We start from the raw sequence: 25,915 nt of genomic DNA on the forward strand, positions 1-25,915 counted from the left end.
AGAAGCTGTCCATGAGGTTTTGCAGTTGCTCTTCAGGGTGTGTTGCCAGTGCCGCATCGTCTGTAAACAACATGTCCCTGATGAGTACTTCACGAACCTTACTTTTCACCCTCAGTCGGGACAGACTGAACAGCCTCCCGTCCAATCTGGTGTAGAGGTTGACACCATCAGTTGATGTTCCAAAGGCGTGCTTCAGCATGACTGCGAAGAAGATGCCGAACAGGGTGGGGACAAGCACACAGCCCTGCTTCACACAGCTGCGGATGTTGAAGGCCTCCGAAGAAGAACCGTCAAACTGAACGACACCTTCATGTCTGTGTGGAATGACTGAACTATCCTGAGGAGCCTCGGGGGACAACCAATCCTGGTGAGGATTTTGAACAGGCCGTCTCTGCTCACAAGGTCGAAGGCCTGCGTGAGGTCAATGAAAGCGACGTAGAGTGGTTGTCTTTGCTCTCTGCATTTCTCTTGTAGCTGTCGAAGGGAGAAGATCATGTCGATTGTGGAGCGTTCTGACCTGAAACCGCACTGGGACTCGGGATACAGTGTTTACCCTTTCGGCTATTTTCTGCAGTCTGTTCAGGACTGCGCAGGCGAAGACATTCCCAATGATGCTCAGCGTCAATGCTGAGCATCGTTGGGAAGGTCTACATTTAGTATTTTTTTAATCAAACTTAGCAGTATTTTGTTCTTTCGAATCTAGTCATTACAATACAGTGTAGGTGTGTTTAGCAGATCATAGAACATTTAGTAGTATGAGCCCTTTGCCACAAAACATTGAGTTGACCTTTTAACCTACCATACAATCAATCTAACACTTCCCTCCTACATAGTCCAAAACCATCCAGTTTTCTTTCATACATGTATCTATTTAAATATCTTTTAAATATCCCTAACGTATCTGCCTCCACAACCACTCCCGGAAGTGCTTTCCAGGCATTTACTGCTCGCTGTGTAAAGAAAAATTACCTCTGTCATTTCCCCTGAACCTTTCTCCACTCACCTAAAATCATGTCCTGTGGTATTAGCCATTGCCACTCTGGGAAGAAGTCTCTGGCCATCCACACAATCTCTGCCTCTATCAAGTCAACTTTCATCCATCCTTCACTCCAACGAGAAAAGCCCTAGCTCGCTCAACCTATCCTCCTAAGTCATAAACTTATGGTCAACAATTGACCTTAGGATGTCTATAATTTAATTGTTACCTGTTATGTGCTGTATAGTGAATGTTACAGCCCTCGTGACTTTTAAGGAACAGAGGGATCTTAGTGGGCTAGTAGTTGATGAGGGTGGCAACGTTGGTAGACAAAGTTCTGAAAAGACATGTGATACATTCCCTTTATTAAGAGCTGGGAAGTTTATGAAACAACTTTATAATGCATTTTAATTTATTTTTTATTTAGCGATACAGCACAGAGTAGTCCCTTCTGCCCTGAGGGCCACAACGCCCCTGCAACCCCACAACTCCGATTAACACTAACCTCACCATGGGACAATTTACAATGACCAGTGAACCTACTCGGTACATCTTTGGACTGTGGGAATAAACTGGAGGACCTGGAGAAACCCCACACATTCCATGGGGAATACGTACAGACTCCTTACAGAACGGCGCTAGAAATGAACTACGAGCTGTAATAAATTACGGTGGTGCCCACGGTATTGGTGAATTCAGGCCAGAATAAAGTACAGGAGCATAGAGGAGAGATCTAGATCGGCTGGTTGAGTGGTGTCACAACAAAAACCTTGCACTTAACATCAGTAAGAACAAAAAATTGATTGGGGTCTGCAGGAAGGGGAAGTTGGGAGAAGACACACTAGTCCTCATGCCAATGGCTATATTTCATTAGGAGTTTGAGGAGATTAGCTATGTCACCAGAGGCACTTGCAAATTTCTACAGCTGTGTCGTGGAGAGCATTCTTATTGCTTGCATCACCGTCTGGCGTGGAGGCGCCAACGTACAGGATTGGAAGAAGCTGCAGAGGGTTGTAAGCTCATCCAGCTCCACCATGGACCCAATGGGCAATGATTCAAAAAGGCAGCATCCATCACTAAGGCCCTCACCATCCAGGGCATGCCCTCTTCCATTACTACATCAGGGAGGAGGTACAGGAGTCTGACGACGTAAACCCAATGTCTTAGAAGCAGCTTCTCCCCATCCACTGTGAGATTGCTGAACAATCCATGGATTCATGAACACTACCTTACTATTTTGCTCTTTTTGCTCTACTTATTATTCATGTTTTTTTATTGTAACTTACAGTAATTTTTCATATATTGCACTGTACTGCTGCCACAGAACAACAAATTTTGTGATAATAAATTTCAGTGATAATAAACCTGATTTGATTCTGAGTACTGGTACTGGGTAAAGCTGTGGTGGAAAACTCCCCACACACCTGCATACCTGCACTCCACCTCTGGGCTTCGAGGGAAATTAAGCACAGGAGCGCATCAAAGCAAAAAGGCTAGAAAAGTTTCCCAGTAAACCCGAGGGTTTGGGGAAGCTTGGGGATTCACAAAATGAGACCGAGATGTTAATCAGAAAAGGGAAAGAGAAGAAAAAAAACACACACACCAATAAAGGCAATGGAGAAATGTGAAGAGAGACTGGGGAAAGTGCTCTCAGTGCACAATGAGATTAAGTAGAAAACTGTAGCAAGGTTTCATGAACTCTGCCTTGGGTGGACCCCAAGCCTGCTAGTGCAAGGAGGAGGTTTGGTCATGGGATTAGCAACACCATCCTGTAAAAGCATAAAGTTACAGAAACACCAACATAACCCCCAAAGACTTCATCCCTGGGATCAGAAGGATGCATCAGGAAGATGGAGAAAACCCAGGACAGAGGACTCCGGTAAGCTGCTAGCAATGGCCTGTGCCCAGTAGGGCTAATTGGCTTAACAAGAAGTAGGGACTCCTGAGTCATTGTAGTCTGACCAATAAGCAATCACTGATCAGAGGGACATAGAGCGATATTCAGCATGTCCCCATTAACCTTCGCCAACTTTTATTGACTCACCATACTTAGCATCCTATATGGGTTCTTGATTAGTCAGGGCTTCAAAGGTTGTGGGGGGAGGCAGGAAAATGGGTTTGAGAGGGATAATAAATGAGCCATGATGGAATGGCAGAGCAGATTTGATGACAGAATGGCTGGATTCTGCTCCTCTGTCTAGGTCTTATGGATGCAGTATGGAGTGGTAGAGCAACTAGAGAGAGATATGGACATGCTCAGCCATTAGCGAGACCAGCCTCCTCTACACGGACTCTGTGATCTTCAGGTAGGGGAAGTCGGGAGAACACGCATCAGTTCTTATTCAGGGGTCAGCACGGAAAAGGTTGAGCATCATCAAGTTTCTGGGTACCAGCATCTCAGAGGAACATCCAGGGCCCAACATATTGATGCATTCACGATGCAGGTATATCAGCGACTAGATTTCATTAGGACTTTGAGGAGATCTGGTATGTCACCAAAGACTCATCTGCAATGGATACTATTGAGTGCGTGTAACCCATTGAACACACATTTACATTGATCTATAATAAGTATAATTGTGTGTGAACCATCGAACACCCATTTACACTGATCTACAAGGAATATCATTGAGTGTGTGTAAACCATCCAACATGTATTTACACTGATCTACAATGAATACCATTGAGTATGTGTAAACCATTGAACACCCATTTACACTGATCTACAATGGATATCATTGAGTGTGTAAACCATCCAGCACCCATTTACACTGATCTGTGATGAATATTATTGTGTGTAAACTATTGAACACCCACTTACACTGATCTACAATGAATATCATTGAGTGTGTAAACCATCGAACACCCCTTTACACTGATCTACAATGAATACCATTGCCTTTATTTCCACTACATTTCTGTAACCACCGCGCAACCCGCCTCCCCCCCACACACACACATACATACACACACTCACACACACAGGCCAGTTAACCAACCAGCCAGCACATTTTTGGGATGCAGGAGGGAGCCAGCCTTCCTAAATGCTAAATACAGCACAGAGACCTGATTCGCTTGCAGCAGCGACTGGGGTTTCTGAAATGTCCCGTCATATCACTAGCGCTGTATCCTCTCCGTTTGGAATGGAACAATGGTTGGGAGAGGGACGGCAGGATCCCAGATAGAACAGCAGGCCATCTGACCCCGGTGTCCTGTGCCAGTGTTTCTGCAGATTTTATGCAACTCTACTGGGCTCTGTGTTAAGTATTGCATTCGTTTCTGGGTGCCCCATTACAGCAAAGACGTGGAGGCTTTGATGTAATGTAGAAGAGGCTTACAGATTGTAACCCCTTGTGACCAATCGGAGCAGCAACGAAATTACGGACGCTCTTCTTCCAGTGCTCGGTACTGGTGTTGGAGTGTTCGTCTCAACCCAGAGGAACATGGAGGGAGAAGGGGAGAGGAACAGCGGTGGAAGGAGGGGAGTGTGACGAGGAGGGGAAGCGGAGAGGGCGATTGAGGGAGAGAGAGCAGAGAGAGAAATGGGAAGAAGGGGAGAGAAAAAGAGTGGAGAGAGAAGGGAGAGGGAAGGACGGATAGAGAGGGTGGTTAAGGTAGAGAGAGAGGAACACAGAAGAGAGAAAGGAGGGTGTTTAGATAGCAAGGGAGGGAAGAGTGAAAACGAGTAAGAGACAGAAGGATGAGAGAATGAGAGATAACGACAGAGAGGAGGAAGATAATAACAGAAAGGAGAGAGAGAGAAGGCTGTGTGTGTGATGAGGGCGGGGGGTGGGGCGAGAGGGACGGGGAGTGATTTTCAGCATTGTTTACTCCCGTTCAACCAGATCCATTGGGAGATCTGCCCGAAAGTTTTCGGGTTATTTCCTCTTTGTGAAGACAAGCTTCGTATCATCGCCACAGATCGATAACTGCCGGAACGTTCCAGTTTTTATTTTATTGTGAATTCATTACAAACATTGTGAAAATGTCACATAAAGGCAAAACCAGCTCGCCTGGAGCCGTGAAGATTAAACGCACACAAAGTATTCAAGTCGTTTCCAGCGCGGAATAAAATTGGTTTGTTTGCCGTTGCAGCTTTCAGCTGCAGCCTGCCGAGACCGACAATGGGGGTGTTTGAGTAGTAGGGCTCTCGGGTGGTTTCCACCGCACCGCTGTGTTCCACACTGTCAGCGGGTTCCGATGTTGGAGGGAGGTGGTAAACCCATGCCGCCTCCTCACCAGCCCCCGCCCTCCCACAACGGACGCTCCGCAGTGCCTCGGAGCTTTACCCCGTCTGAAAACTTGACACGCATCCTAAGAAATATAACCTCCCGATACGATAAATGTCCATAATACCATAATCTATAATAGCGGAATCGAGCCCTTCGGCCCATCGACTCTGCTACGCCATTCCATCCTACCTGATTTATTTTCCCTCGCAACCCCATTCTTTTGCCTTCACCCCGTAACATTTTACTAATCCCGATCGCGTCAGCCTCCGGTGGCTTGGACAGCTGCCCGTGGCAACGGATTCCACAGATTCACCACACTTTAGCTGAATAAATTTTTCCTCATCTCTGCTCTAAATGGGCGTCCCTCTTTTCTGAGGCTGTGCCTTTTGGTCCTAGACTCCTTCACCTGGGAAACATCCTCTCCACATCCACTAGAGCTTTTAACATTCGATAGATTTCAATGAGATCTCCCCCCGCCCCCCCCACCCACCACCACCACCCCTATTTTTCTAAGCCCCGGCGAATACAGGACCAGAGCCATCAAACGCTCATCATACGTTAACCCTTTCATTCTTGGAATCATTCCCGTTAACTTCCTCTGGACCCTCTCCAATGCCAGCGCATCTTTTCTTAAATACGGGTCACAGAATTGCTCAGGGTGCCCCAGCTGCGGCCTGACCAAAGTCTCGATGTTTATCTCATCGCTGATAGGACGAATGGGCCAATTGGAATATGTATTTCCAACGTTAGGAGCCTCGAACTCCAGACTTTCTGTTGTTATGCCAACGACAGAGTGATTGGCTGCTGTCCCTGACTGACCGACAGGCGGACCCACAGCTTCCAGCCTGTGCCCTTGATGCCCACGGCAAATCGTCGTCCGAGTCCCGCTGTAGCCCCGTCCGCCCGTCATCTCTCCGGCTGCTGTTCCTTTCCAGCTCTCAATTAACCAACGGCAGAATTCCAGCTTGATCCCCGGATGCGGCCTGCAGAGGGATTCCCTCACATAATGCAGCCTGCATAAGCGAATTGGAGACCCCCAACTCAACATTCTTTAAGGAGGGCAGCAAGCCAAAAATTTGTCGTCATTGAATGCTCGACCGCACTGTCTATCCACATCGTTGTGGCTCTCGCACCTCATTGTCTGAACAGAATTTTCTCTAAAGATTAAAGATTAGCTATATTTGTGACATGTAGACTGAAACTGCGACAAAGACCAAATGTTTCACAGTCCGAGGATGTGCTAGGGAGAAGCCCACAAGTGTCGATGCGCTTCCTGCGCCAACGTAGCAGGGCCACAATCTAACCTGTACGTCTTTAGGAATGTGGGAGGAAACCGAAGCACCCGGAAGAAACCCACACAGTCACGGGGAGAACTCCTTACAGTCAGTGGCAGGCATTGACCCCCAATCGCTGGCACTGTAAAACGATGCACTAACCACTATGCTACCGTGCCTTTTGTGACTGTAACACTTTATTCTGCAACAAGCACAAAATGCTGGAGGAACTCAACAGGCCAGGCAGCATCTATGGAAAAGATGACGACGTTTATGACCGAGATCCGTCATCAAGACACTTGCTGGTGTCCTGTTTGACTCTAGTTTGTGATTCCGGTTCATTCTGCATTTTCTTACTACTTTTCCCTTGTACGACCTCAATGCACTGATACAACGAAAGGAAATGACATACAAAACAACCTTTTTTTCACTGCACTTTGATACAGGGGACAGCATGGTAGTGTAGAGCTCAGCACAGATGGCAAGGGTTCAAATCCCGCCGCTGCCTGTAAGGGGTTTGTACGTTCTCCTCGTGACCGCATGGGTTCCCTCCGTGTGCTCCAGTTTCCTCCCAGATTCCAAAACCTACCAGAATTGTATAATGTCCCATGGGTAGGCTAGGATTAAATCAGGGGATTGATGGACGGTGTGGCAATTTGTGAATTTAACCTGTCCGGTTAGATCAACCTAATCTAATTTTGGAAGGTTTGCCAGCTCCCCTGATTGAATCTCTGGAATTAGGGGCCACAGTCTCAAAGTAAGCAGTTGGTTGTTCTGGACAGAGATGAGGGTCAGTCTTTACTCAACCTTTGGAGTTCTCCACCCCAGATGACTACAGGGTTTCCATCATGAACAAATAACAATAAGCAGTGATGTAAACCAATTACCAGTGACCACCTCATTCACTTGGCAATGATGCCATTATACTTTTACACCCTGCAGATAGTCACTTCAAGGTTCATCAGATAGGATGGAACAGTGCTGTACTGGATGCACCGGTAATCAGAGTTCAAGTTTCACCTCCATTTGCACGGAGTTTGCACATTCTCCCTCTGACCACATGGCTTTTGTCTGGGTGCTCTGGTTTCCTCAAACTTTCCAATGGCATATGGTTAGGGATAGTGAATTGTGGGCATGCTCCGTGGGCACCAGAAGTGTGGTATTATTTGACCCCAGGACTTGTTAATCATGTTTATCATGTGCTTGACCTTCAGGCTTTTGAATTTTGGACTTGCTCAGACCTTCGACACTTGTGACCCAGGCACTCGTGAATCCTTCTTGCTTCACCTTTGCCCTTTGACCGCTTCCACTGCTATTCTCCAGTAGCCTGGACTTGACTAATTAATAAACACAAGAGATTCTACAGATGCTGGAAGTCTTGAGCAACAAACACAAAATGCTGGAGGAACTCAGCAGGTCAGGTAGCATCTACGGAAGGAAAAATGCCCTTCATCAGCACCAGACTCTGCAGATGCTGGAAATCTTAAGCAACACGCACAAAATGCTGCGGGAACTCAGCGGGTCAGGCAGCGTCTATGGAGGGGAATAAACAGTTGACATTTTGGGCTGAGACCTTTCTCAACTAAAGCCCTCTCCTGCCCTCTTCCAACATGACCAGGCTTCTGTATCTTGCCAGACTATTGCAAACAGTTGAAAAATCAGATAGGATATATGTAGATCTTAAAAACAAAAGGTAAAACAGAGAGCGAAGATGGGGAAACGTAAGCTGCCCTAACCCTTCCCCGCACCCCTTGATCAGATCTTGATGACTCCAAAGAAGGTCTTGCCGTCCAGGTAGTCGACCAAGTTGGGGTTGCTGACATTAACGTAGAGGTGGTGGTCTTGCTCCAGCTCCACCATTGCGCCATGGCTGAGGGTTGTGTACCAGATGCCTCGACCCTGGCTTCTTCCGCACACCGTCTCGGTCCCAGTGAGCAGCAGAAGGGGCTGGGGGTAGGAGTCATGCCGCCGGTACACCTGGTGGGAGAGGGTGAGCGGCTTCTCCTGGCACCCGCTGCCCCGGAAGCCCACCTGACAGTAGACGTAGTAGAGGCCCCGCTTGGGCACGATCAGCGAGTGGCCCCGGTACCTCACCAGGTTGTTGGTGAAGGCCAACCCCCTCACTGGCTCCCACATCAGGGTGCGGTGCACCTCACCCTCTGCCAGGTCCTGGTATATCCCTGCACATCAGACAGAGGGAAGGGACATGGTTTAGTGGGATGCGAGCCCTGGTGCTCCATCACATCAAGGACCTGGCCCTCACTCACTTCTTGTCTGATATGACCATGAGATATAGGAGCAGAATTAAGCTATTTGGCCCATCAAGTCTGCTCCATCATTTCATCATGGCTGATCTGCCGTTTCATCATGGCTGATTCAATTTTCTTCTCAGCCCCAATCTCCTACCTTCTCCCTGTATCCCTTCATGCACTTACCTACATCCTTTCAATCTACAATAATCTCCTTTGATGCTCAATAACTTCCTACTGCTCCTCACCTCCCATTGAACTTCATGAACTTCCCATTGGTCCTCACCAACTTCCTATTGATACCCACCAAACACTTGTTGGCCCTTCAGATATTCCATTGGCCCTTGCTAAATTTCCTGTTGGCCCTCACCTTCCCAATGGTCCTCGGTGATTTCTTACTTATCCTCCGCAAACTGCATTTGGCCCACTCCACTTCCTGTTGGCTGCCTCCAATTTCCCATTATTCCTCACCAACTTCCTGTTGATCATCACCCAAACTCTTGGTGGAGCTTCTGATGTCCCATTGGCCCTCATCAACTTTTCATTGGTCCTCACCAAGTTCTTGTTGGCCTTCATTCAATTCCTGTCAACCCTTGCTATCTCTCTGTTGGCTCTCACCAAGTCTCTGCCAGTGCCTACCACTCCCTGTCAGCATACTCTCAACCTCACCATTCATCCCATTATGGCCTTACAAACTCATAATCTGCCTGCACTGCACTTTCTCTGAAAATGTAACACCTTTCTCTGCAACAATTTACTGTTTGCTTTGTACGACCTCAAAGCATTGTGGTGATACAATGATCTGAAGTGTTTGCATGCAAAATTTTCTCACTATCTGTCAGTACTGTTGACAATAATAAACCAATTTAATCCGACTAGTGACAATTTGCCCTAACCCACTTCTTGCTGTGCACAACTTGGTTGCCACTGCTTCAAGAAGAGGAACAAGTTTGTGGACCATGTCCCACTGACTTTGGGCTCAGCGGGGGGGGGGGGGGAGTGGCATTAGGCAGTGAAGGGGTGCTATCCAAGTGCGAGGGCAGAAGGGATCGAGTCCTTGCCAGCCCAGCTGACTGTCCCTGCATTTTCTCCTAGTTTCAGCAGAGTTGGTGGGGGGGTGGGGGGGTGTGGGGAGATTGGGACACAGCTCCTCCTCCTTGAGGCATGGCCTCTGCCATGACATGTCTCCTGCCCCCTGAAACCCAGAAGGAGACAGACCTCTGCCTCCACTCTCCACCCATACTTACCAATAAGATGTGCAGCTGGCTTGCCGGTATCGATGATACTCGGTACCTTCCCTTCAGTGCTGACTCTCCCTGCAAGAGAAGGGAAACCTTTGAATGAGGGATGAACTGTGTTAGTCTGCGTCCAGCTGTCATTGAGGAAGAGCAGGTGGTCTCTATGGGCAAAGAGGTCTTCCAAGAACAGTGGGCCTCTCAGGGGATTGAATGTAGTTGTAGATAGTAATAATTTACAAAGAAGGGAGTAGAAGATGGTGGCGTGACGCAGTGCGCGCGGCCTCTCCAGTGAAATGATATCGTATTTGTTAAATAGGGGCCGCGCACAATCCTGATTTGATGGAGATGGATGTGAGAAGCACGGGGGAACATCTGGAGAAACTTCTGAAATGCCCGGTTTGCTGCCGCTGCTACTGTGTGATTGAGAATCTCTGGAGGGAAGGCCCCAAATCCTCGGCTTTGCCTGTTGCTGGTGGCCGGGGCTGGGGTCGAAGTGCTCGGCAGAGATGGTGCTCGGTGCTCAGTGTCGGAGGGCTGGTAGGAGGCTCGAAGTTTTCGGATGGACTGAGAGTTGGATTGTGGTTGGGTGCTTCCAGGGTGCTGCATCAGCAAGTTTGCGGCGCTGGAAGCTCATGGCAGGGAGAGTGTTCTTCCTTCCACTGTCTGCGTGAGATGACGGGACTTTCGAGAGACTTTGAGACTTTTTTTTTTACTGTGCCCATGGTCTGTTCTTTATCAAATTGCTGTATTGCTTGCACTGTTGAAATTATATGTTATAACTATGTGGTTTTTGTCAGTTTTTTTTAGTCTTGGTTTGTTTTGTGCTTCCGTGATATCACACTGGAGGAACATTGTATTATTTCTTAATGCATGCATTACTAAATGACAATAAAAGAGGACTGTGTGTCCTCATAATCTAATCTAATTGTATTTTAATCATGGTTGCATCATGGCCTGGTATGGGAACACCAACACCCTTGAATGGAAAAGCCTATAAAAGTAGTAGACACAGAACTGTTCCCAAAACCTACGGACTCACTTTCAATGCCTCTACAAACTCAAGTTCTTGATATTTAAGTGTTCAAGGGCAGCACGGTGGCGTAGAGGTTAGCACAACGCTTTACAGTACCAGCGACCCGGGTTCAATTCCTGCCGCATTCTGTACAAAGTTTGTACCTTCTCCTAGTGACAGTGTGGGTTTACTCTAGTATGGGTTTCTCCCAGAGTCCAGAGACGTACCGGTTAGTAGGTTAAATGGTCATTGTAAATTGTAAATTGTAAATTGTACCGTGATCCACCTGGGATTCTGCTGGGTGGTGCGGCTCGAAGGGCCGAAGGGCATATTCTATGCTGTGTCTCAATAAATAAATAAATACGAGAAAAGAGGTTAAAAACCCAAACTAATAATAAATAAATAAACAAACAATAAATAGATATTTATTTATCATTTGTTTATTATTATTTTGTATTTCCACCTGTTGCTATCTTTTGCAGACTAGCTGTTTGTCCATCTTCGCTGTGTGCAGTTTTCCACTGATTGTATCGTGTTTCTTTGTATTCACTGTGAATGCCCGCAAGAAAATGAATCTCACAGTTTCATGTGGTGCAATGTATGTACTTTGATTATAAATTTACTTTGAACTTTGAAACTGTAAATAGTTTAGTATTTTATTAGAGAATAAAACAAACAAGGGATGGACAAGTGGAGCATTTGGTCAGGATTGGATGATTGTCACGGGAAACAGAGCTGGCCACTGTCAGTACCTAAGGAATTATTTGCTTTGGACCGATGTAAGGCAGAACGTTCCCTCTCAGAGAAGGTGTGAGTTCACCCTGTTACATATACGGAGCAACAGAAGATCTACAGGAGGAACTCAAGGTGTTGAGCAGCATCGGTGAGGGGAAAGGGACCGTCGACATTTTGGGTTGAGACCCCATGTCAGGACTGAGAGTGGAGAGGAGAGGTGTCCACTGTACAGAGGAAGAGGGGAGTGATCCTTGAATGATGAGGGGTGAAAGATATCCAGCAATTACCTCAGACTCCTTCCTCACCACCCTCACCCTCAGCCCTGACATAGTTTCGACTTGAAATGCTGATTGTTCCTTATTCCTTTCATTCTTACATTTGTAGACAATTAGTATTCTATTATTCTATTGCATTTAAAATCCAATTCAAAGTTCAAAGTTCAGGGTAAATTTATAATATCAAATTACACATATACAACCCTGAGATTCATTTTCTTGTGAGCAGACTCAGTGGACAGCACCCATCAGAGCAGACAAACAACTAATATGCAAAAGACAACAAACTGAGCAAATACAAAATAAAAAATGAAATAATACAGACGTAAGTAAATAAGCAATAAATATCATGAACATGAGATGAAGAGTCTTGGAAAGTGAGCCCAGTTCTGTGGAAACAGTTCAGTGTTGGGGAGGTCTTTACATGTGAAGGACTGGCCGTATCCATTATTTTTTGTAGGATTTTCTGTATAGGGCCATACCAGGCTATGATGCAACCAGTCAATGTACTCTCCACCACACATTTAACGAAGTTTGTCAAAGTTTTAGATGTCATGCTGAATCTTCACAAATTCATCAGGAAGTACAGGCGTTGCTGTGTTTTCTTCGTAATTACACTTACTGTATGTGCTGGGCGTGGGACAGGCCCTCTGAAATGTTAACAGTGAGAAATTTAAAGCTGCTAACCACCCCCACCCCCAAAGAGGACTGGCCCATGGACTTCTGATTTCCTCCTCCTGAAGTGAATAATCAGTTCCTTGGTCTGGCTGACTTTGAAAGGCTGTTGTCACCACCTTTGACGTGGTCAATGACAGGACCATTGTCATGCATGCAACCACTGGGGTGGTTCATTACCACAATAACTGAGGGGCTTCCTCCCCCAACCTGATCCACCCTCTCCAACAGAAGAACCCTATACTGTGGTCCTTGCGGTGGCTTCACTGTACCCCTCAGGACACACTCCTGCATCCTGCAATGTGCCAGTCCGCAGCATTCGTCCACGGACCTCTGGCTGTACAGGAAGACCAACAAGTTTCGGGCAGATGCTGTTCAACCCACAAAATCGCTACAGCGCATCGGCTGTGGCTCCAGATTCCTGTACCTCTTGTGCCCCCAGTTTCACAAGAAGACATGGGGAGCCACTGAAAGGGTAAGAGAGAGGGAGGCGGAAGGAGCAAACAGTGAGGGAGAAAGAGATAATGGAGAAGGGCAGAGAGATTTATACATTTGTAACAGCTGTAGCAATGGGAGAAATACAAATGTATGTATGAGAACCATTTAAGATGAATGGAGGAAAGCTTTGGTAAGTTCTTTCATAAGTCGAGGGACAGAGTTTAAGAGTTGCGATGAAATGATGCAGCTCTATAAATCTCTGGTTAGGCCACACTTGGAGTACTGTGTTCAGTTCTGGTCGCCTCACTATAGGAAGGATGTGGAAGCATTGGAAAGGGTACAGAGGAGATTTACCAGAATGCTGCCTGGTTTAGAGAGTATGCATTATGATCAGAGATTAAGGGAGCTAGGGCTTTACTCTTTGGAGAGAAGGAGGATGAGAAGAGACATGATAGAGGTGTAAAAGATAATAAGAGGAATAGATAGAGTGGATAGCCAACGCCTCTGCCCCAGGGCACCACTGCTCAATACAAGAGGAGATGGCTTTAAGGTAAGGGGTGGGGAGTTCAAGGGGGATATTAGAGGAAGATTTTTCACTCAGAGAGTGGTTCGTGCGTGGAATGCACTGCCTGAGTCAGTGGTGGAGGCAGATACACTGGTGAAGTTTAAGAGACTACTGGACAGGTATATGGAGGAATTTAAGGTGGGGGCTTATATGGGAGGCAGGGTTTGAGGGTCGGCACAACATTGTGGGCCGAAGGGCCTGTACTGTGCTGTACTATTCTATGTTCTAGGTTTTGTATGGAGAGTGGTGAGTGTGTGGAACACAGTGCTGGGTGTGGTGGTAGAAACAGATATGTTAGGGACATTTAACAGACTCGCAGATAAGCTCATGGATGTAAGAATGGAGGAGTCTAGGTTGTGTAGGGTTAGACTAATTGCGGAGTAGGGGAGTAGGCACAACATCACGAGCTAAAGGGCCCATAGGCTGCTGTTCTGTTCCATGTTCTCAGAGAGAGAAGATAGACAGACAGATACATAGACAAAGACAGAGATAAAGGGAGACACAAAGTGGGACAGAGAAATGTGATATAAATATCAGATATAAACAGAGATGGGGGGAAGGTGAGAGGAGAAATGATTTGGTGATTCAGCGTTCTTTCTCTCTCTTTCCCCTCTGCCATCATTATCACTTCCGATCTGTCTCTCTCTCTCTCTCTCCCGCCTCCCCTCTTCCTTTTAGTTACTATTCTCAGACTGGTTGTCCTTGTGTGAAGCGCAGTGCACGCTGCTGCTCTCTGTATTTGAGGAAGTGTGTAGATGTGCTGGAAGCACTTCAGCGAAGGCTAAACCAGACCGATTCCTGGAATGGGCGGGCTGTGTTACGAGGAAAGGTTGGGCTGAACTGCAGCTCCTTATTAGGGCTTGGGGAGCAAGAGGGATGACTGAGTGGCTGTTTACAGATGGATATGGGGAGGACGTGTCCTCCTGTGGAAGGATCCAGAAAGTGGAGTCACTTTTTAAAAATGAGTCGCACTTAAGAAGAAAGTGAGGGGATTTTTGTTTTCTGTTTGTTATTTAACTCTCTTCCTTAATGGGCAATGAAAACATAATAATATTTGTAAGGCAAAGAAGTCAATAAGAGCATTTTGAGGGGATTTGGATATGTGATCAAAAACTCTCACAAATTTCTACAGATGTATCATTGAGAGTATTCTGACTGTGTGGAATGGAGGGGCTGTTGTGCTCGATCAGAAAGAGCTGCAGAGATTTTTCAACTTTGTCATGCACCCCCCTATCCCCTAGCATCCAAGACACCTTCAAAAGACGATGCCTCTAAAAGGCGGCATCCATCATTCAGGACCCACTCCCATCACCCAAGACATGCCATCTTCTCAGTGCTACAATCAGGAGAGAGGTACAGGAGCCTGAAGACACACATTCAATGTTTCAGGAACAGCTCCTTCTGCCATCAGATCTCTGAATGGACAATGAACCGATGTACAATAGCTCACTACATTTTGTTCTATTTTTGCGATACTTAATTTTGTTTATACACACTATATGTACTGTATATATAGACACATAAACATGTTACAGGCCCTTCATCCCACAATGTTGCACCAACCATGTAATCTTCTCCAGAAACTGCCCCGAATTTCCCTACCACATGACCGTCTATTATTCTAATCTCCATGTACCTAAAAGTCTCTTAAAAGACCCTAATGTATCTGCCCCGAATTTCCCTACCACATGACCGTCTATTATTCTAATCTCCATGTACCTACCTAAGAGTCTCTTAAAAGACCCTAATGTATCTGCCTCTGTACACAAGGACAACCAGCCTGAGAATGGCACTAAAAGGGAAAGGGGAGGCAGGAGAGAGAGAGAGAGACAGATTGAAAGTGATAATGACAGCAGAGGGAAAAGAGAGAGAATGCTGAATCACCAAATCACTACTTTGCCCCGGGGGCATAATCACAAGTTGATTGGAGGAAAGTATAGGAGGACATCAGAGGTAGATTCTTTACGCAGACAGTGGTGTGCATGGAATATCCTGCCAGGGATCATGGTAGAAGCAGATACCTTGGGGGAATTTAAGGAACTCTTAGATAGGCACATGGATGAAAGAAAAATGAAGGGCAGGGTTAGATTGATTTTAGAGCCGGTTGAAGTCGGCACAAAATCGTGGGCCAAAGGACCTGTATTAAGACCATAAGTCTGTATAACAATGGAGCAGAATTAGGCCATTTAGTCCATCGAGTCAGCTCCACTTTCTCATTAAGGCTGATCTACTGTTCTTCTCAACCCCATTCTCCTGTTTTCTCCCCATAACCTCTGTCCCCCGTACTAATCCAGAACCTATCAGCATTTGCTTTAAATATACCAAATGACTCGGCCTCCACAAGTGTCTGCGGCAAGGAATTACACACACACACACACACACACACACACACACACACACACACACACACACACACACACACACACACAATCATGAATACACAGCCACATGCACACACACACATACACACACACAGACACATGCACACACACACACACACACACACACAAATCATGAATACACAGCCACATGCACACACACACATACACACACACAGACACATGCACACACACACACACACAAATCATGAATACACAGCCATATACACACACACACACACACACACACACACACACACAAATCATGAATACACAGCCACATGCACACACACACATACACACACACAGACACATGCACACACACACACACACAAATCATGAATACACAGCCATATACACACACACACACACACACACACACACACACACACAAATCATGAATACACAGCCACATGCACACACACACATACACACACACAGACACATGCACACACACACACACACAAATCATGAATACACAGCCATATACACACACACACACACACACAAATCATGAATACACAGCCACATGCACACACACATACACACACACAGACACACGCACATGTGCATATATACACACACACACACACACACACACACACACACACACACACACAAGCACATGCACAAATAGTACCAGAGGTTGGGATCAAACCTTTGACCAATTCCAACCCTGGACCTACCTAGCAAAACAACTTCCCTGAAACTCCCTAGAAAAATCACAGCTTTTTTAAACTGTTAGGTGACGGGATTTAGCCAAGTGAATAACTTTGACTCATTCAGGTTACAAGCATGAACACTAGAACGTAGAACAGTATATCAGAGTGCAGGCCCTTTGGACCATGATGTTGTGCCGACCTTTTAACCTACTCTGAGATCAATCTGTTCTTAGCCTTCCTTCCCACATAGCCCTCCATTACCCTTGCCAGTGCATTCCACGCACCCACCTCTCTCTGAGTAACATACCCCCTCTCTGATATCCCCTCTATACTGTCCTCCAATCACTTTACAATGATACCCCCTCTTACTACCTGCTCTGGTGAAGAGATCTCCGGTTGTCCACTCTAATCTATGTCCTTTATCAGACTATACACCTGTATCAAGTCTCCTCAGATTCAGGTTTGATATCACTGGCATATGCTGTGAAATCTGCTGTTCTGTGGCAGCAGTACAATGCAATGCATAATAATTTACAAGCTATAACTTACAATAGGGTTGTAGGTGGTGACATTTATGTACTTTGATAATAATCTTACTTTGAATTTTAGTTTGAACGTTTAGTTTGAAAGACATGCTCTCTAATCCAGGCAGTAACCTGGTAAATAATTCCCCGTGCCTTGTTTAAAACTTCCACATCCCAAGGACATGTGGGTTGGTGGGATTAATTAGCGATTATTTTGTGTGGGTGGGTGAGTGTTGAAATTGGCGGGAGTGGGAACATTGTGAGCTGGAATGTGTCAGCACAGGTTTAGGTGGGGGAGGGGCGGTTGATGGTCAGAAGTGATTCAGTGCGCCAGAGGGCCAGTTCCTGTGCTGGCTGGCCTGAGGCAGAGTGCAGTCTGTCAGCGCAACACCAGCCCATGAGTTAACCCCCGAAGCCCTGGAGCAAAGTTGGTGAAACTTACGCAAGCAGAGGTTGGGGAAAACACTCAAAATCACGGCAAGTTATAAAACCCACTTCTATCTGGACCCCACCGTTCCCTCTCTCCCGATCCCACCCGTAAAACATTGAGGGAATTTGGGGTATGATGGAGATTCATTCAGGTGGGAGAGTTGGTTCGAAGGACAATGAGGGACTTTAGGGTACGATGGAGACTCATTTGCGTGGGTGAGTTGGTTTGGAGAGGACAATAAGGGACTTCGGGGTGTGATGGAGACTCATTCAGGTGGTTGAGATAGTTTGAAGGACAGTGAGGGACTTTGGGTTACGATGGAGACTCGTTCAGGTGGGAGAGTTGGTTTGAAGGGCAGTGAGGGACTTTGGGGTACGATGGAGGCTCTTTAAGGTGGGTGAGTTGGTCTGAAGGGCAGTGAGGGACTTTGGGTTACAATGGAGACTCATTTAGGTAAGTGAGTTGGTTTGAAGGGCAGTGAGGGACTTTGGGGTACGATGGAGACTCATTAAGGTGGATGAGTTGGTTTGAAGGAGGTGATTCACATGAAACCATCCCCCCACCCCCGTGTCCTTCAGCCAATTTCCAGGAAACGTCCCACCCTCCAGAGGGGGTCCACATTAGAGGAGGCCGCACCTACCTGATGGCTCGGCCCACGTGGAGGAGTTATCAGTTCCCTGTGGAGGAAAAACAAGGGAGAATTAAGAGCTTGTTTGGACCTGTGCCACAGTGGGGAGCACGTTGTAACCCGATTCGGATTCAGTTATTTATTGATCTCATGCACATCGAAACATCCAGTGAAATGCATTGTTTGTGTCGACAATGAACACAACCTCAGGATGGCACACGGATGAAAGGAAAGTGGAGGGCTAAGTAGGAGGGAAGGCTTAGATTGAACTTGGAGAAGGTTAGAAGGTCGGCACAATATCATGGGCCGAAGAGACTGTACTGTTTGACGGTCTATGTGCTGGGGAAAGCCTGCAAGGGTGTCACCACACATACTACTGCCATCATAGCATGCCCACCACACATTCACACACACACACACACACACACACTCACACACACACACACTCACACACACACACACACTCACACACACAGTGATCCATCTCTAGGACAGGCTATGGAACCAATGGGACCCAGTCATACAGCTCAGAAACAGGCTCTTCAGCCCATCCAGTGCATACTGACCAAGATTCCCATCCAAGCTAATCCCATTTGGCCCATATCACTCGAAACCTTTCCCACCTATGTATCTGTACATGCCTTTTAAACATTGCAAATGTACCTGCCTCAACCACTTCCTCTTCCTCTGGAAACTCAGTGGATACAGCAACCACCCTCTGGATCCTATTAAGTTCCTCCACACACACCTTAAACCTGTGTCCTCTAGTTCTTGATTGGCCAGTCCTAGGTAAAAGAGTGGCTCAAAAGGTGATGTCTGTTATCTGTCAAGTAGGGTGCCGTGCACAATCCTGATTTGATGGAGATGGATGTGAAAGCACGGAGGAACATCTGGAGAAACTTCTGAAATGCCTGCTTCGCTGCTGCTGCTACTGTGTGGTCCGGAATCTCCAGAGGAGAAGGCCCCGAGTCCTCAGTTTTGCTTGTTGCTTGGCGGCTGGGGCTGGGTCAAAGTGCTCGGCAGAGGATGGTGCTCGGAGAGGCTGTATTGGAGGAGTTGGTCAGAGGCTCGAAGTTTTCAAACAGGCTCAGAGTCGGCTGCGGTCGGGTGCTTCCAATGCATCGGCAAGTTGTCGACGCTTGGAGGTTCATGGCATGGACAGTTTCTCCCTTCTGCCACCTGCGTGAGATGATGAGTCGATCGGGACTTTGAAACTTTTTTTACCGTGCCCATGGTCTGCTCTTTATCAAATTATTGTGTTACTTTGCACTGTTGTAACTATATGTTATAATTACGTGGTTGTCAGTTTTAGTCTTGGTTTGTCCTGTTTTTCTTGTGATATCATTCTGGAGGAATATTGTATCATTTTTTAATGCATGCATTTCTAAATGACAATAAACGAGGACTGAGTGTCCTCATAATCTAACCTAAAAGATTGTGCACATTCACCTTATCTATGCCCCTCATGATATGCCTCTGGAGCGTAGAAGATTGAGAGGTATGTAAAATTATGAGGGGCATAGATCGGGTAAATGCCAGCAGGTTTTTTGCACTGAGGCTGGTTGAGACTAGAACTGGAAGTCACAGGTTAAGGATGAAAGGTGAAATAGTTGAGGAGAACCTGAGAGTGAATTTCTTCACTCAGGGGGTGGTGCGAGTGTGGAACGAGCTGCCAGTATAAGTGGTGGATACAGGTTTGATTGCAACACTTGAGAGTGTAGTACATGCATACAAAGGAAAGGGTATGGAGGGCTATGGTTCAGGTGAATGGTGATGGGACTAAGCAGAATACTAGATGGGCTGAAGGGCCTGTTTCTGTGCTCTTTACATCTCTATAAGGTCAGCACTCAGTCTCCTACAATCAAATGAAACAAAAAAGTCTATAACTCAGCTCTCAAGACCTGACAACTTTGACATAAATCACTTTCCAACTTAATGGTGCCTTTCCTGTGGCTAGGCGACCACAACTGAACACAAAATTCAAAATGCAGCTTCAACCCATCCTTAGCATTGGAACCCCTAAAGAGAAGCAGTGGGACATTGCTACCACTCCTGACTGACACTCAGTCTGGTCCTCGAGACTATTAGACAGGTTGTTCATCAGACCAGTCCTCCAGGCAGCTAACTGGTCCTTGCTACTGGCAAGCCTTTCTCACCCTCTCCCTCAGCCAACACTGACTCATTGTTCTTCCCTTCTTTCTCTGCACCTTTTCACAACCATCTCCCCAGATCCCAAACCCCGTCTCCTCCCCTCCAATGAAAGGCTGTTGACTGCCTCTCCCTTGCTGATGCAACATGCCCTGCTGAGCACTTGCAGCATTTCCTGGCTTTCTGCCTTAATCAGTTCCTGAAGACTGACATGGGCCGCAAGGTGTTTAAGTACTCGCCATGCCTGCATTAACTGACTGAGTGTCACTTGGGACTGAAAGACTGAGGCACAACTGAGACCTAGAGAGTGCAGAGGAGATTTACAAGGATGTCGCTTGGATTGGGGAGCATGCCTTATGAGAATAGGTTGAGTGAACTTGTGCCTTTTCTCCTTGGAGTGACGGAGGATGAGAGGTGACCTGATGGAGGTGTATAAGATGATGAGAGGTATTGATCATGTGGATAGCCAGAGGCTTTTTCCCCAGGGCTGAAATGGCTAACATGAGGGGACATAGCTTTAAGATGCTTGTAAGAAGAGAGAGGATTCTACCTGCTTTTATCACGGTGTGGTATGGAGGGGCCACTACACAGATTTGGAAACAGCTGCAGAGTTGTAAACTCACCCAGCACCATCATGGACACCAGCCTCCCGAACACCTTCAAAAGGCAGGCACCATTAATTAAGGATGCCCATCACCCAGGTAATGGCTTCTTCTCATCACTACCATCAAGGAAGGAGTACTGGAGCTTGAAGAAACACACTCAACATTTCAGGAGCAGCGTCTTCCTCTCTGCCATCTGATTTCTGAATGGACAACGAACCCATGGACACTTCCTCAGTATTTCCCCCTTTCTTTTGCACTACTTATTTTTTAAATAAATACTTCTGATTGTAGGTTTTGGTTTGTTTTATTATACATTGCTATGTACTGCTGCCACAAAATTACAAATTTCACAACATATGCCAGTGATATCAAACCTGATTCTGATGAAGATGACGTATTTCATTGTATTTTAATGAACATGTGACAAATACTGCACAGCTAATCTCTCTTTCTCTGCCTTGGGATGCGGCAGGAAAGCGGGGCATCTCTGAGAAATAGGCTATTTGCCTTGTCTGCCTTTCTCTTCACCATTTACACCTCGGACTTCAACTACTGCACAGAGTCTTCTCATCTTCAGAAGTTTTCTGATGACTCTGCCATAGTTGGATGCATCAGCAAAGGAGATGAGGCTGAGTACAGGGCTACGGTAGGAAACTTTGTCACGTGGTGTGAGCAGAATTATCTGCAGCTTAATGTGAAAAAGACGAAGGAGCTGGTGGTAGACCCGAGGACAGCTAAGGTACCGGTGACCCCTGTTTCCATCCAGGGGGTCAGGGTGGACATGGTGGAGGATTAGAAATACCTGGGGATATGAATTGACAATAAACTGGACTGGTCAAAGAACACTGAGGCTGTCTACAAGAAGGGTCAGAGCCGTCTCTATTTCCTGAGGAGACTGAGGTCCTTTAACATCTGCCGGACGATGCTGAGGATGTTCTACGAGTCTGTGGTGGCCAGTGCTATCATGTTTGCTGTTGTGTGCTGGGGCAGCAGGCTGAGGGTAGCAGACACCAACAGAATCAACAAGCTCATTTGTAAGGCTAGTGATGTTGTGGGGATGGAACTGGACTTCCTGACAGTGGTGGCTGAAAAGAGGATGCTGTCCAAGTTGCATGCCATCTTGGACAATGTCTCCCATCCACTACATAATGTACTGGGTGGGCACAGGAGTACATTCAGCCAGAGACTCATTCCACCGAGATGCAACACAGAGCATCATAGGAAGTCATTCCTGCCTGTGGCCATCAAACTTTACAACTCCTCCCTTGGAGGGTCACACACCCTGAGCCAATAGGCTGGTCCTGGACTTATTTCCGGGCCATGATTTACATATTACTATTTAACTATATATGGTTTTATTACTATTTATTATTTATGGTGCAACTGTAACGAAAACCAATTTCCCCCGGGATCAATGAAGTATGACTATGACTATGACTACGACTATTTGGCCGGCGAGTCCCCTTTGACATCATTATGTCATCATTGTCTTCCCAAACCGCGTAAGCTTTGACGCCGTTCCTAATCAGCGACCTCTCGCCCTCCAGTTTAACTGTACCCAATGACTTGGCCTCTTCAGTCATCTATGGCAATGAATTCCACAGATTCACCACCGTCTGGCTATAGAAAGTCTCTGTTCTAAGGGGACATCCTTTTATTGTGATGAGGACGATGAGCCATGCTTCCTGCTTTACCTGAGCAATGGTCCATAGGTGGCAGTACGAGATTGCGAGCTGTTCGTTATTCTTCGAAACCATTTTTTTTTGTGTTCATCTCATTGCGCTTCTGAATAAAGAATTACGCTCTCTCCCCTGAACTGCGCCCCGTACACATCGACAGATGTGTAACCTTGTCCCGGAGTAACCTTGGCCTCATCAATTCTGCAGAAGAGTGTCGGATTGGAAACGCGGTCTCTGCCTCTCCCTTCAGAGAAGTAGCCTGATTTGGTGAACGTAAACCCTGCAGAACCTGTCCTTTCTCGATCGCGCTGACACGCACAAGACTGATTCTGGGAACCTCCGGGCAAGCAATGATATTGAATTTCCCTCTGGGATTATCCCGCCCGAGCAGGAACAGGATATGAGATGGTCTAGGAAATGGACATCGGATATTCCTGATGGGGAAACCCCACCACCCCACCAACCAAACCCCGCCCCCCCCCCCGACCCCGCTGAAGCTCTCTTGGTAAGCGAGTTTCATTGTACAGCCCCAGGGCATGTCAAGAAGGCTTCTCTTGCAAAATCAGGCTTTGGGGCACGGTCAGTCTTTCAATGTAGGAAACGCAGCGGCTGGTACTCACACAGCAAGATCCCACTAACACGCAGGCGTGGGGCGTTGCGGCCAAGGAGCTCCGAGATTGCTCCTCACTGGGGGGATTTGCACTCCCTGCGACCCATCCTAACGAGAGAGGGTTCCCACTGAGAGAGGTATGTTGGCCGTGAACCGATCACGGACATTTGTCATTTCAGCCACAGACCCATCGCAGTGACTGCTCACCACCCACGCTGTGGTGGCACGGTAGCGAAGTGATTAGCTTAACACTTTAAAGGTGGTCAACTCCCTCCGCTGTCCGTGAGGGATTTGTACGCTTTCCCCATGACCGTGTGGATTTCCTCCCGGTGCTCCGGTTTCCTCCCACATTCCAAGGACGTACGGGTTAGGGTTAGTGAGTTGTGGGTAGCGGAAACATTGCGACCCTTGCGGTTGACCCAGCACATCCTCGGACTGTCTTATTGACAATGATATTTTGCTCTGCTTTATTTTTGATGGCTCGATGTACAAGTGACAAATGAAACTACACCTTAAAACAAGACTGATCTGCCCCTGGACCCAGTTCTCCTCTGTTCCACTTCTCCATCACCTTCCACATCTGTGGGGTTCTCAAAGGTTTCCAATCTGGGGTCTGCAGATCCTCTGGTAATGGTAGTGGTCCGAGGCATAAAAAAGATGAGAAACTTGAACCTGCATCATTTTGATACCCTCCCACAGTCCAACATATCGGGCGGAGAATCCCAGGGAAGAAATCCCTACTAGCCTCCCCACCACCTCAAAAGGTGATGCCTCGAGAAGGAACCTCGCAAACCAGGACATGCCCATTTCTCATCCATGCCATCGGGGAGGAGGTGCAGGAGCTTGTGTACGCATGCTCAACACTTTGGGGACATCAGATCTCTGAACGGTCAATGAACCCATGAACACCACCTCAGTACTTTGTCTTGTTTTGCACAACTCATTTATTTTTATTGTACTTCTTATTGTAACTTAGCGATATCTTTGTTACACCGTACCGCTGCCACAAGGCAACAGATTTCAGAACATGTTGGTGATTTAAAATAAAACCTGTTTCCAATTCCTGCATATACTGCGCTTGTAAACCTACCTCTTTTGTTCAGAACTCCTCCGATAGTGGAAACATCTCTCTATCTAACAGAGCAGCGCCTGTGGAAGGGAGAGGCTCCTCCCGCAATGGCTCTCGGCCCACTGAGTGCTCTGGATTGCGGCGTCCGGGGTCTCTTGTGTCTCTATTTCCGTGTCTACGGTTACCCTCTCCCAGAATCCGGTACGTTTCCACAAGATTGCATATCATTGTGTTCAGCATTAAAGAATATCCATCCGGATATTTCCCATTCATAACAGGACAACCCTCCCGTCCCAGAAAGCAGCCAGAATCGCATCTGACTCTGGGTTAGATCTGATTTCTTAACTGAGATACCTACAAAACCTGTACACCGGCGAGCGGAGGATCTTTTTCTCTCTCTCTCTCTCTCTCACCCCCCCCCTTTCTTTCTCTGTCTGTCTCTCTTCCCCCCCCCCGTCTCTCTCACTGATTGTCTCTCTCCTTCTCCCCATCCCTTTGTGTATGTCACTATTTTCTTCCTCTCCCTACCGCTTTCTCTGCTCTTGTTCCCTAACTTTTCCTGACCCTGACCCCCCCTCCCTGCTCCCCCTTCTCCCTCTATCTCTCTCTCCCACTCTCCCAGACTCTCTTTCTCCGTCTCCCTTACCCTCGCCCTCTCTTCCCCTCTCACGGTCTATTTCTCTGTCACTCTGCTCCGTGCAACTCACCTGGTGGTTCAGTGCCAGCTGATTGCCACACTTGAAGTACACAACCAGCAGCGTAGTGGTTGGTACGGAGAACGCCAGTGTCAGCAACACCGTGAGGAACACCGACCCTAAGCCAACGGTATCCCCCTCTGCAGCCTTCTCCGTGCGCCCCATTCTCCCTGGTCCTGGACTCGCCCCTGCCCAGTCTCGCAGTGGCGGCTCGCAGCACGGTGCCTCCTGGTTTTGAGCTTTCTGCGTGAGGTCCCGTGCGCTGCCTTCGGGTCCGCCCACAGGCTCCGTCTCGCAGAGGTCGTTTACTTTCAATTTGCAAACAAGCAGGGGATCTCCCGCACCCCCTCCCCCCGGCGGGACCGTCAGATGAGGGGACAACACCAGGGGGTGCAACACACACAAAATGCTGGAGGAACTCAGAAGGTCAGGCAGCATCTCTCCGACCTTCAGGATTGTAAAGGAGTGGGGAGATGTCAGAATAAGAAGGTCGGCGGGGGCTGGGGGTGAAGGACCCGCACTAGATGGGTGGGGGGGGGGGAATGCAACTGGGAAACGATAGCTGGAAAAGACAAAGAGCTGGCTGGCGAGGGAGCGAAAAGTGGACCACGGCAGAAAGGGAAGGAGGGTCACCGGGGGGAGGTGATAGGCAGGTGGAGAGAGGAGGTAAGCGGCCAGAGCGGGGAACTGAAGGAGAGTGGAGGGGAAGGAAAGGGGAAATTGGTCCCATTAGGTTGATGGCCACCTAAATGGAATATGATGAAAATCAGGGGGCGATCACCTGAAAATATACTGTATGGAAACTTCCCTGCTCAAGA

The 25,915-nt window shown here is 47.3% G+C and overlaps 1 protein-coding gene across 1 annotated transcript; it reads right to left on the reverse strand.

Annotated features, from left to right (window-relative positions):
• Positions 1–5,685: 5,685 nt before the first annotated feature.
• LOC140198271 (lymphotoxin-beta-like) lies at positions 5,686–25,329 on the reverse strand. Its single transcript, XM_072259330.1, has 4 exons — positions 25,110–25,329; positions 18,304–18,340; positions 9,979–10,047; positions 5,686–8,662 (listed from the first exon to the last, which is right to left on the reverse strand). Exons 1-4 carry the CDS (start codon positions 25,260–25,262, stop codon positions 8,238–8,240), a joined length of 684 nt encoding a protein of 227 aa, XP_072115431.1. The 5' UTR covers positions 25,263–25,329; the 3' UTR covers positions 5,686–8,237.
• Positions 25,330–25,915: the final 586 nt, after the last annotated feature.

Source organism: Mobula birostris, chromosome 5 (assembly GCF_030028105.1).
Source record: "Mobula birostris isolate sMobBir1 chromosome 5, sMobBir1.hap1, whole genome shotgun sequence".
Classification (NCBI taxonomy): domain Eukaryota; kingdom Metazoa; phylum Chordata; class Chondrichthyes; order Myliobatiformes; family Myliobatidae; genus Mobula; species Mobula birostris.